Below are 13,640 nucleotides of genomic sequence, written 5' to 3'. Positions count from 1 at the left end.
TCTCTCCCTTGACGTGTACTATAGCTTTTTATTGCTTTAGTAAACTTTGGCTTTGCTTGGTACTCTTTGTCTCCTGGTTCAATTCATTGTTCAAGGTAATTGGACAAGAATCTGATAACCATCTGAGGACCATCACAGCCCACTGGTAACAGAGTCTCCTGAACTATTTGTTGGGGCTGGCCTTGAAACATGATCATCCTGATCTCAGCCTCCCAAGTAGCCAGAATTATTTACAGGTGTAAGCCACCAGATCCCAGATTATCTTCTCTATTTAAATGAAAGCTGGGTCTTGCTTTTATTTACTACTGTGTCCTTGCATCTATAATGAGGTTTAACACACAGTACAAATATAACCTTTTTTTTTTTTTTTTTTTTTTAGTGAAAAGTGCAAGTCATTTAGAGCTACAAATTGTGACCTTGGTTAAGTGACGGAAATCTGGTTATTCATGAGTTATACTGGGCTTTTGGAGAGTTATGATGCATAAATGAGCTGTTATGTGGGAAAACACCTTGAAAATTATCAGGTTCTATGACATTAAATTCTTGCATAATTAGGGAGTTGTTTGATGGGTGGATAGATGGGTGGATGACAGATGGATGGACACAAAGACAGCTAGGAAGGAGAATTGGAATGTATAATGGAAACTGTAGTAATAGCATGTCACCAAAAAGCTCCCCTAAAAATTAAATGAATAAAACTTTGTTAGGAAAGAGTGATTAGAAACACTTCAGTTTTGATAATAGTTATAATACCAATTATTTTTTGGGTGATAAACTATATACAAAAAGATTGTGCTAATTTCTTTATGCACCTACTTCACTTAAACCCCACCAGTTATTAATTTGTTCTCATTGCCTGGGCACTTTGGCTAGGTGCCTATAATCCCAGTTACTCTACAGGCAGAGACTGACAGGATCACAGTTTGAGGCCAGCTCAGGCAAAAAGTTTGCAAGATCCTATATCAACCAACATGTCAACACGTGGAATAATGCAAGCTATGTGGAAGGCAGAGGTGGGAGGATTGTGGTGTGAGGCTGACCTGAGGCAAAAGCATGAGACCCTATCTGAAAAACAACTAAAGCAGCAAGGACTGGGGGCATAATAGAGCATCTGCCTAGCAAATGTGAGACTCTGAATTAAAACCCCAGTACTACCAAAAAAACTTTTTTCCCATTTTACATATGTAAGTGATATGCAGAAAAGATATAATCAGTCCTTAAATTCACAGAGCCCTAAAATTGCAGAATGGGAAGTTGAAGCAAGTTAGTCTGACAAAAAGACTGTGGGGCTCTTCAATATTATACACTGCCTCAGAATCATTATGAAAGTCTCCTAGGAACTCATCACATTAGACCCCTTGCATTCCCTTGCTTGCTAAATGAATCTGATCTGTGTGGGAAAGTACCTAAATTTAGTAGATTCCTCAAGAGTTGATGAGAACTATAGGTTCTAGAGGAAAGCAGTACAATCTGAAAAGCAAAGAGTCATTCCAAACCTCAACCTTCCTCCTTCTCTCCCATGAATAATTAATGAAACCAGATGGACTATTGTCATTGAATTTATTTGACTTTGTTTCTTCCCTTTCTTCATTAGATTTTCCTCCTATATTCCCCCTTCTCTTCTCTTTCCCCTTTCCCTTCTTTTATTTTTCTTTCTCCCTTTTCTTAACTCCCTTTTATTCTTGGGTCCTTTAACTTTTCTTTTTTTCTTAACTCCCTTTTATTCTTGGATCCTTTAACTTTTCTTTTTTTCTGCTTTTGCTCTTCCAAGATCATCCTTATTCCCACAGACAAATAACAAACCTACCATGAGCAGTCTCCAATCTGCTATAGACTGAATAATTGTAATCCCCTAAAATTCACATGTTGATGCCCTAACTCTCAAACTGATCATATTAGGATACGGGCCCTTTTGAAGGTGAGTGAAAAGAGCAGAGCCCTCCTGAATGGGACTAGTGCCTTTATAAAAGAGACCACAGAGAATTTTTTTGCTATCCCTACCATGTGAGAACACAGCAAAAGACAGCACTTTCTAAGAAGCAAGAGCAGCACTTCCCAGGCACAGAATCTGCCAGAGCCTCCAGAAGTATTAAGAAATAATTTTTCTGTTGTTGGTAAGCCATGCTGTCTATGGTATTTTTGTAATAGTAGCCTTAATGGACTAAGACAGTATCTCTTTGAGACTGTGCTCAGTGATCTACAAAAATTACCACTATCTCACTGAACCTTGGAATAAGCCTTGTGTATCACCCACATCTCTTTAAATTGGATGCTTTGAAAGCATCAGTCTGGTTAGGCATTGTGACTGTCCTCATCTTTAAGGTGTAAAATCTTGAACTTAGTATATACTACTCCATCCACTGACAAAGTCTAAGTCCTACTCATCTGGTCAACCTTTACTGAGGAAACAACTGAATAGCAATACTATGTCAGCTATTTTGGTAGCTACATGGAGATTCCACAATCTGCAAAAGGCACCTAAATGGGAACCCAGATAATCTGGAATTCTCGTCCTAGGACTAGTCCTGTAAAGCAACAAGCCCCACTACTCAGATGAGTGTTGAGTCTCTTGATGCTTCTGACCACAGCTGAATGAACACTGCTGCTTTTAAGGTTTTATGTGATTAGATTGGACTCACCTAGATATTCCAGGATACTCCCTCACTTTAAAATCCTAAACTTAAACAAAGCTGCAAAGCTCTTCTTGCCATGTAGGATAACATATTGAAGAGCTTCCAGGATTAGGATGTAGACATCTTTGGAGGTCACTATTCTACTTACCAAAGAGATCTTTAGAAAAGCTAGTGTTCATACTAGTGTGGAGATCTAGTTACTTCTAAGAATATTCCATCTGTGTTTTGTTCCTCTGCTGTTCTTACTTTTTAACAAAAGAATTGCAAGCATCACTGGCCAAGAGGATTTGAAAGCCAACAACACAAAAACTACTAGAGGAAAATGAAAAGGTTGGAAGAAAGAAAAAGCTAAATTTAAAGCAATAAATCATTAATGTAAACATGCTATGAATCTTGAGGGTTTTAAAAAAAATAAATAGTACGTTATATGCTTTAAAGGATATAAAAATGATTTTTAAAAGTAATATCATGAATGTGTTCCTACATCTGCTCCTCCAGTAAGTTATTTGTATATCCTTCTACATTATATGTCTGGATGTACAGCAAATAAGAGTGTATATTCCTATCTTTCGCTCATCACTCAAAAGGAAATGCCCTAGATGTAGTTCTGCACTATATATGTGTGTGTGTGTGTATATATATATATATATATATAGTAGTGGGGCTTAACTCAGGACCTAGGCCTTGAGCCACACCACCAGCCTTTTGTTGTGAAGGGTGTTTTCAAGATAGGGTCTTGTGAACTATTTGCCCTGTTTGGCTTCAAACAGAGATCCTCCTGATCTCTGCCTCCTGAGTAGCAAGGATTATAGGCGTGAGCCACCAGCACCTGACTCATACATTAATAAGGACCAAAACTACTTGTAGGGAATTTTCTATGTCAGAACACAGTAATTTTCTTCATTCTTCCCCACAGGGGCACAGTACTCCACTTTATGGAAGTTCCCTAAGTCTCATATTTGTGGTCATTTATTTAGTGTATTTCAACACCATTTATAGAATAGCATGTTCCATATTGATTTGCATGATTTTCATGTTAATTTCAATATATCTTTAGGCTTATTTCTGTCCTTTGGATTATTTGTGTACTATAGCATAGTTTTAAATAGTGAGGCTTTGAGATATGTGTTAATATCTAGATCCTTGTCTTCCTTCATTGCTCTTCTTTTTCAAATAGTTCCTTTTTCCTCATTTGTCTTTTCCTTGTAAACTTTAGTACTAACTTGTCTGGCTTATAAAAATCTATTGATGTTTGTTATGATATCCATAAAACTTATAAATTAACATATGAGAATAAATGTGTTTATTGTGTTGTCATTCCACTCACAGATATTGTATAACTTTCTACTAACATGGTTTTATTTTACACTGGGTTTCTTAAATGATAGACAATGACTATTAATGAAATGAGGCAGAGTGTTATTGATTTCTTTTTGGCATTCATAGACAATGTGAGAGAGGTACTTAAAAGGGAGGACTACTGGCTGTAAGTATATGATTTACTGCATACTTAATATTAATAAGAGAAACACTTATCTCTTGGCTGGTGAAGCTATTTGAGAAACGTACTCTTTGTTCAACATGTCAGCGTCTTTCCTCCTCATCTTATTCCATCTCCTCCTTGTTTTTGTCCTCCTCATCTTCACATACACACACTGAAACCTGCTTTCTTACTCTGAGACTAGAAGTGACAAAAGGAACTTCTGATCAAGTCTCCATTTTCGGAATAACATGGATCATCTGTGATAAATAAATGAGACATTTTTAAGATTTATTACTCCCAGTAAATCCAAATCCGAAATCCGAAAGACTTATATCCCAGTATATCAAAGTATGATGAGTCCTCTGAACAAGTGATGGCAATCTGACTGGTTGCCTATACTACCCCTACTCTCTCTCTCACTTTCTCTCTGCAACAGGGTAGTCCCCACTCTGCCTTCAGGTCTCAGTTTGCATGAGACTTCTTCAGTTGCCTTGATGTTGCTTCCAGAACACCTTTAATTCTGCAGTGTAGCACTTCCCATACTTCAAAGAAGAATTTCAGTGACTTTCATCTTTTATTTTCTTCTTAGAAACAGCCATCTTTCCTTGTGGGATGCTTATTAAAGGAACAGTGAAGGGATGAATGGAAGATTCTAGAATAGAAGACTTCTCTATATCTATTGCTATAAAATATGACATTATTTCCATATGAAATATGGCTTCCATATGAAGCCATATTTTAGATAAACCCAAAGAAGATACAAATACTAATATCATTGCATTCGTAAGAATTTCAAAGAAAAAGTCATCAGCATTTTGTTATCTGAAGAATCTGATGTAGGCATACCTCCCCTAACTAGCATTAAGAAATGTATCATTTATTACAGAAATAACATGTTAAGCAAAATGCTATGTTAAATAATATAGGATATAGAGATGTATATATGAGTGTGTGTATGTGAATTCATCCAGTGCCCATTCATCTAATGAAGAATAACAAAGGTAGAATTTAGTCACCAGCTGGCTGGTATATTCAGAGAAGAGCATTATAATGATAACCCTTGACTATGGTGGCAAGGAAAAGCCCTAAAAATAGGGAAATCTTCAGTGAGCTTGTTAGACTAAAGAACAGAAGCCCAGACTAGGTTGGACATTGCAAAGATAGACTTTATTGAGTTGGGGACCTGTGTAGAAAAACAAATTCACTTACATCTCAAATATATTTTGTATATTTACCAACGGATAAATAGAAATGTAATTCCCCAACTGAATAATGTCTCAGGTATCACCTACTCCTTCCTAGGAATATCAGAATGGGTTTTATATAACTATGCACTGTTTTTAACACTGTTAGAGTGACTGCAAATCTTGAAGGACTTAGAAACCCCCTTGTTCCATATAATTTCATGAAATAAGTAGTTTTGAAGAGAAAAACCATAAAACTCAAACACAAATTTTCTGTACACATATACACAATGTTACTTTTTACTTGCATAAGCAAGTAAATTATAATCGTGACTATAGTCTTGTTTTCAGCAATTTAATTTTTTCTGAACACAGCTCTTATTGTATTATAATGCTTGAATGATTCATATGCAGTGTTTCCAATGCACTTTTCCTGGCTTGTGGAACTTTTTAACAAAATGTTAGCATTTGCAGGCACCAGATGTTTTGACATAAGGGAAGCAATATGTAAATTTTAATCCATGCTAAGAACAATAGCCGGGAGGCACCTTTTCCTTATTATGTGAATCATATACTTAACCACAGTGTGTCAATCCTATCAAAATCATCACCATCTACAAAGTTGTACTCTTGTCTTATGGTTGCCAATTAATGAAACTGCTATCTATTTAACATGATGGTACCCATTATATAACCAATAAGCCTTACCATATTTTACCATTTAGCTACCATGTAGTTAGAACTCCACGGGTGATGATAATAACTTTTAAGGTGAGTTTTAATCTTCTTTTTGGTGGCCATAAAATTATTGCTTGTATTATATTTTAATGTTTAAAGCTGCAAATATTAATTATTTTAGTGAAAAAATATCAAAATATGTTATAACTTTCCTTATCTTTTAGACTTAAAGTAAGAACTCTGTATGTGAGTGTGTGTGTGTGTGTGTGTGTGTGTGTGTGTGTGTGTGGGTGGGTGGGTGTGTGTGTGGGTGTGTGTGTGTGTACAGGTGCCTATGTATACACTTTATCAAAGAAAGATTTGAAGATGGCTTCAAGTGTTTTTTAGATGCATGATCTAATAAAGAGTGACATATTTTATATGCAGAATCATTTTCAATATAGAAATATTTAGAACAAATTTTATAAGCTCTCTCATTGCATACATGAACAAACATATCACATCTGCACATACAAATACATCTTTTCAGTCTATAGCATTGCGAAAACTTTGACTTATTTTTATCTGTATTAGATTGATTATTGTTTCCACATAGAAATTATTATATTGATCAGTATTTTGAGCATTAGTGATATTTTTCATTATCCATGTAGTATTAATTGGTAGATTATGAGTCTATATTAAACACAGAGCATCGTCCTTTACAGTTAACTTAGAGCAGTGCTGTTTTATCATTTTTGAAGCAGGTATACAGGAAAAATCATAAATATGGTATTAAATATTAGAAAGTCTTAACACCACTGAAATTCTTATTAATTTGATTATCAAGGGAACAGTCTAGTCAATATCAATTAGTAGCTTTACAACATTTTACATATTAGAATAGAGTATTCTATTTATCCTAGATTGTCTGGGGAGTATCTAGTATATTAAAAGGTTTTGCAGTCTCTTAGTGATTCCACTGCTACCATTTTGCCTGTTAGCAATTTTGCAACATTCTGGTAAGTATTTTCCATAAATCAAAGCCATAACAGCATGGAGAAGCAGATGGCAGGAGACCATATTAGAGAATGTAACAATTACTTTCAATAATAGGGAAATATTGGATCATTGTTTTCAGCATGTACTGTGCAGTGAGCAGTTGTCAGTTGTGAGGTCTTGTGACTGCTGAGTATCCTTTCAGATGACTCACCCACACTCTGTGTTTTCCACTGCAATCTGTATACAAGGGTAAAATAAAAAGTATTAAAACATTAAATGTTTTAATGACTATAGTATTTTGTTTAATATATGCAAAGAAAATATTGGTACATTTAAAAAGTACTTGTACAAAAATTCATGTATGTATTAAAATACACCAATGTTCTTCATTTTCTTAGAAAATAAGATGTATTACTTTGTTACTAAAAATGAAAAATAGTGATTATTATAAATTCTACCGGTCTTATTGTATTAACAATGTTTTCTTCATATAACTAATGTTAGATTAAAATTATAAGAATGTTACTTCAGCTATTCATATACATAAAATGCCATTAAAATCAAAGGTTTTTAACTACATTGTTCTTGTTAAGATTAAATAGCTGAATTAATTTTAGTCTAGCTTGCCATACTGCTACACTGCTACATAAGATTCTTGTATTTAGTTTGGTTTTAAACCTTAGTAGTCATATTTTAAAAAGCAATATAATATCTAATTTACTGATTATATAGTTCCTTTAGGAAAATAAGTCTCCCCTTTCTTTTGTACCTTTTAGTTGTTGTATGAACAACAAGATCTAAATAAAACACAAATACAATTTACTTCTGTGGAAAAATATAGAATTTTTGAAGTAAAAGGGCAGTGCAGAAATGGGAGAAATATATTGCAAACATGAAAGTCACTAATTTTATTCTTTAAACTTGCTGGAGAATGTAGAGAAAGACATTTTAAGAGAACTACATCAGAGAAAACAATAGAAATCATTTGATTATGTAGAAATGCACATTGAATCCATCACAAGGAGATAAAATTTCCCTTTTATATAGAAAGAGTACACAGTAGTATTGTATCTTTAAATTGGCTGTATCTTGATGGGTTTATTTTAATTGAAATAAGTATTTTCTGATCATTTCTTACGCAAGCTCTCCATGAAGGTCACAGGGAAACACATGGGACAGAAAATTTGAAGAAAGGTTTGTTTGTTTGTTTTGAGACAAAGTCTCACTGTTGAAGCCTAGACTGGCCTTGAATTTGCTATGAAGCCAAGGCTGGCTGCAAACTCATGATTCTTAGATTCTCAGCCTCTCAAATGCTAGGATTATAAGTATGTAGTACTATGCCTGGTTGAAGGCAATTTTTCCTAAATTTTAAATACAGTTTCTTTGCTTTCAAATTTAAAAACATCATACAAATAATAAAATATTCATATATCAATTGAATAATGATGACACATCATATCATCATCACTCTAAGTGTGTTTGCTATTTATTAAATAAGCATAATGAAATCTATGTTCATGTAATATACACTAACTCAAATTGATTTCTGGTACTTAAGGACATACTTGGCACTGAAAGGGCAAATGATGTAATTCATGTAGCATGTGGAATAGCCTGTGCCTTTCAAATATGTAGCAAAATTCATTGCTCAGGGATCTTCAAGGAACCCACATGGTTGATCGAGTGCTGATAACACAGCATCATGATTAATTGATTCCAGTTTCCCTCCACATATAGATGTTATAAAGTCAGCCCATAGACATAGGAAACTTTAATGGGTTCATTCAAACTCCTCTTTTCTATTTTGAGATTTATAATGCATTATTGGTAATTATATTCACCTGCAATGAGTATTATTTGTCCACTAAAATTTTTGAACACTTAATTATAACATTTATCTAAATACTTAAATTCCACAATTATCAGTACAAGAAAGAAAAGCATTTTCATGGTACCTTGAACTATAAGAAATTCCAATATAACTCAGCCTATTAAAACAAAAGAAAAATAAGTTAGTTTTTAGGCTAATGTTCTTTTTTTGTGTGTGTGGTGTACTGGGGATTGAACTCAGGCCCTTCACCTTGAGCCACTCCACCAGCCCTATTTTGTGTGTATGTGTGTGTGTGTGAAGGGTTTTTTGAGATAGGATCTTGAGAACTATTTGCCCTGGGCTGGCTTTGAACTGTGATCCTCCTGATCTCTGCCTCCTGAGTAGCTAGGATTACGGGTGTGAGCCAGTGGTGCCAGCTAATTTTTAAATTTGTGAAATCTAGTACATCCCCTGACATTGTAGTCAATGAGCACACTAAATCAAGAGATCTGTTGTATTTCTTTTTAAAGTAAGAGTTATTAAGAATTTTTACCTACCCCCATGTGAGCAGGTAAAAAGGAGGTTAAAAAAAAAAAAAAAGGAAGAGCAAGGCTATTTCTCCATGTTCTCCACTCATCTGGCTTTTATTATTTAGAGCTTTTTTACCTATATAAAGAAAGGTATGGTCACTGATAGCACTGTAAACTGATAAAATATGGTCTGTCTGTCTGTTTCCAATTGAAATAGAAGATAGTCAAGAAGAAAAAAACACTAAAAAAGTTATGGAGCTATAGCTACTCACAGATCTCCATTATCATAAGATAATTGGAAATTAGGAAAGCTTGCTAAATATTAAGTCCACAAAAAGGCAGCCAGCATTTAACAAATAGAGAAGATTGGATGAGGTATTTTTTTGAAAAAAGAGCTAAAATAATAAAATTATTCAATTTTACTAATCATTTTAACAAAATATTATAATTGCAATTATTAATTATTTTTGATGAATAAGGCTTAGTTGGTTTTTTAAGTCTTATGGTAACTGATGTTTTTTATGACAAAATTATTTGATACACCATTTGCCTCTTTAACTGTTATGAGAAATATCATTTATGCAACAATAATCTAGATACTCATCAGTTTTCCTAAGGATCTCCCTGGATTCTTAGATCTGCAAACTGTTTTTAAGGGTTTGGGATGCCGCTCACCTGGTTAGAGCTCTAGCCTTAACATGAGGCTGTAAGTTCAAAACCTGAGTACTGCCAAAAAAATCAAATAATATGGTTTTGAACTTACACTATTTTTTTACTTTGAAATTTATCTGCATCATTTCAAAATGTTATGATCAGATGGTCTAATATTCAATATTCATAGAGAAGTAACCCATGAATATTAATTTACAGGAGCTATCATTCACTGAGTGGGGAAGATTGTTGAAAAGTCACTTTATAAATGAACAACTTCCTTAGTAAATAATCTAGCTCTGGGTAGACTTTTCTTTCCTATGCAACCTCAGCCCCATTAGGATTGAAATAATGATACTCAGATTAGTAGGCCTCACAACTACCTCATTATATACGACATTAACTGCATACCCATCCCATCTCTTGAAATATACAGAGTTAAGTAGATGCCTATGAAAATTACAGACTTAATGCAGAAAATCTTCACCTGGGATTACAGGAGACATTCAGGAAGTTCTCAAAACCTTTTGATGCATGCAAATTAATGTCAATATATTTACAGTTCTACATTTTCCTAAGCAGAGGATCTATAGTTTTAACTAGACTCTCAAAAGATGCATTCTAATATACCATTAAAAATGATGTTTTCTAATCAATTTTAGCCTGCTTCAGTTGACTGGGACTTGGCTCCACTCTTTACTATGTCTTTAAAAACTTATTATCTATTTCACAATTAGCTGACAACTCAAAATCTGAATGAAGCAGCAAATATTAGTTCCTACTCTAGATCTTCTGTGCCCAGGATGTATTACCCTGTGCCAATTCTTAAGTCATCCAAGATTATAAGAAATAGGGTTCAAGGATAAGTAGTAGTACTTCCACAAAATATAGGAGAAAAGTGAACACAGGAGAAAAGTGGACAAAATAGAAACAGACACCAGCATCTATCTAGAATGGTGTGTTTTCCAAGGACCATTGAACATATTCTTTCTCTATGATTTGAAAAGTCAAAAATTATCCATTCAGATTATAAAGTGGAATTCACCTTATGGTTAAAAGAATATGCTCGGCATGATGATGCAAACCTGTAACCCCAACACTTGGGAGGCTAAGGCAGAAGGACCAAGGCCAGCTTGGGCTACACAGCAAGACCTTGTTGCAAACAAACAAACACCACCATATAAGTTCCTCCTGAAAATTCTTGAGAAAATGTATCCATTTGCTCTCTATCACATGGAACATTTCATATAAATGCATCTATTTATCCTTAGTGGCTAGTCTTGTAAATTAGTAATTATTTTTTCATGTCAATTAAAATTATTTTAATTATCCAAAAGCAGAGCTAATGGTGTAAGCCGGCATGAGAAAATCATTAAACCATAAAGATTTAGTGTTTCTCCATTTTCATAAGCCTTAGAATTTAAAATTTTGTAATGCCATATTTTCAATGTGAAAAAAAAACACTAAGACCCTTTGAAAAGTTTCTCTTAAAGTTCAGTATTCATGAAAAACTGGTAATAGATATTTAAACTTTTAGGTTTCTTTCTCCTAGTAACAAATTTTTGTTCTATTATATCATTCCTCCTAGCTTGTAAGAGTATCCTCAACATGTTGTTAATTTCATTTTTCAGAACTCTCCAAAAATCTACTTAGAATAGTGTCCAGATCTTTCTACTGCATGTCACAAAGACATCTTCCACACTTCTTCTCACTTTGATCATTTGGTTGGAATTATCCTCTGTATTACTTCTCTTTCACCTAACTCATGCCTTTAAAAAAGTAGTTGCATTCTGTAGTTCTCCTTAAATTTTGTCAATTATTTTAGTTTTCTATAATATTCTCCATTTAAAGCTTATGCTTAGATTTTAATTATATAAATAGAACCATTTGTTGTTTCTCATGTAGTCTTGTTAACACACCCCCTTCCATGGGGACTATGACCATGCAGTCCTCACCTGCTCAGCATTTTCACAGGAACACTTGAGTTCTGAGCATCCTTCCACAAACACTGACCGGCTCACTGAGGTCCATCAATTGCATAATACACAGCAATATGCTTGGTAACCCACTTCCCAAACCTTAAACAAGCTCAGGAAACAACAACCTGAGGAAGTACTGCAGACATAAGTGTTTTTAATAAACAGTAACAAAGCAACCAAAGATCGCAGAACACTCTGAGTGCCTAGGGGCAGAGAACATAATACTCCACTCCAAGATGAGTATAATATAGTTTCTGTTTCACTAATTATTTTGTCAACTGTCAATCTAATTTTCAACGTTTTGTCAATTGGAGAAGACTGTATCAACAACTAATCTACATCCAACATTGAACATGAAGATAAATTTTAAATACTTGGCAAATTTCCTATTACAGGGACTTTTTATATTTTATTTACCAAACTTGATTATCTGACATCTCTTGAAAAAGAAAAGAGAATCTTTGAATGTCATTTCTGATGCTGATAAGAAGATCAGAAGAATGAAGAAAAATAAAATAATCTATACTACTTACATTGCGTACATGTGTGTTTGTATGAAATGATAAAATTCTAGACCTGTTCTGAAGGAAATTATTCAATGTGTTCCTTTTTATTTAAACAGAGAATGAAAAAATAAATATGTAAGAATTACATATTTTAATTGTAGAATTAGTGTAAGTACACTGACTGAAGGAATTCAGATCTAATTTTATTAACCAAAAATTTAATAAATATTCTGTATTTTATTGTGGGAAATTCTCATGCTTATTATAGATTCACTTTTCAATTGCAAGTGACAGAAAAATTTATTTTAAAATTATTTCCCATAAGGCTTTAACTTTAAACATGTCCACCAGGCAATAGAAACAGGGAATAACCACCAGATTTGTTGGTTTTCATTCTTAAAAACTGATGTAAGAGGCAAACAGCAGAATATACAAGAGAAGGACCAATAAGGGTTGTCTCTTATATTGCTCTTTATAGACTGTTAGCTACAATAGTATATTATCATGTTGCTGCTTTTAAAACATCAGTACAAAGTTGTTTCTTATGTTGTACCTCTTTCCGGGAAAACAAAATTTATGTATATTTGGGCTCTGTAGAAAAAGGAGAAAACATCTCTTCGGTCCTCAATAATTCTTCAACATCAGATCTCTTCTTCCTGTGACTTCTTCTATTGTTTCTAATCTTTTTTTCATAGACAGTATATTCCTTTCCCAAAAATGAAGCCAAAGCACTGTATGGAACACAGATCATAGTTGCATAGCACCAGCATGGAATTGCTTCCTAGTTGATGAATTGAGCCTGTTATTTCTTATAACTCATCACCATCCTCTGAGCTAAAGCTGCTTCTCCTACTGCTTGCTTTGGAAACTGCAGGGGAAGTGGCAGATAGCAGAGGGTCTGTTCCAAATGGTGATATTGTGTCCTCCAGTAGCATGTCATCCAATCTTTGTTCCTCTTTCAAGGCAGCACTGAATGATAAATCTGTGAAGTGTGACAAAGGATCAGAGAAGGCCATAGCTTGATCACAGAGCTCAGGGCTGGGCCCCTGAGATGGAGCCAGTTGTTGGCAACAGTCTACAGAATTCTGCTCAGGATGAGTCTGCTGTTTGGTGATGTGAGCACCTAAATCAACTGTACCATGTGAACCCAGGGTTGGCAGACCATGAGCACGGGCCTGTATTTCTAGTTCCTGCAATTTCAAACA

At 34.3% G+C, this 13,640-nt stretch overlaps 1 protein-coding gene across 6 annotated transcripts in view; it reads right to left on the bottom strand.

Annotated features, from left to right (window-relative positions):
• Positions 1 to 1,003: 1,003 nt before the first annotated feature.
• Positions 1,004 to 13,640, bottom strand: part of Tfec (transcription factor EC) — a 142,254-nt gene continuing 129,617 nt past the window's right edge. For 4 of the 6 annotated variants that reach the window (XM_074064582.1, XM_074064596.1, XM_020172760.2 and 1 more), the window contains one exon: positions 1,004 to 13,625. In XM_074064582.1, the coding sequence (XP_073920683.1) occupies positions 13,245 to 13,625 (381 nt within the window). In that variant the 3' untranslated portion in view covers positions 1,004 to 13,244. The remainder of the gene's footprint in view (positions 13,626 to 13,640) is intronic. The other 2 variants (XR_012444927.1, XR_012444930.1) reach the window with 2 other exon arrangements.

Source organism: Castor canadensis, chromosome 2 (genome assembly GCF_047511655.1).
Source record: "Castor canadensis chromosome 2, mCasCan1.hap1v2, whole genome shotgun sequence".
Taxonomy (NCBI): domain Eukaryota; kingdom Metazoa; phylum Chordata; class Mammalia; order Rodentia; family Castoridae; genus Castor; species Castor canadensis.
Note: the sequence above shows the minus strand (reverse complement) of the source record. Positions and strands in the feature narration are given on the sequence as shown.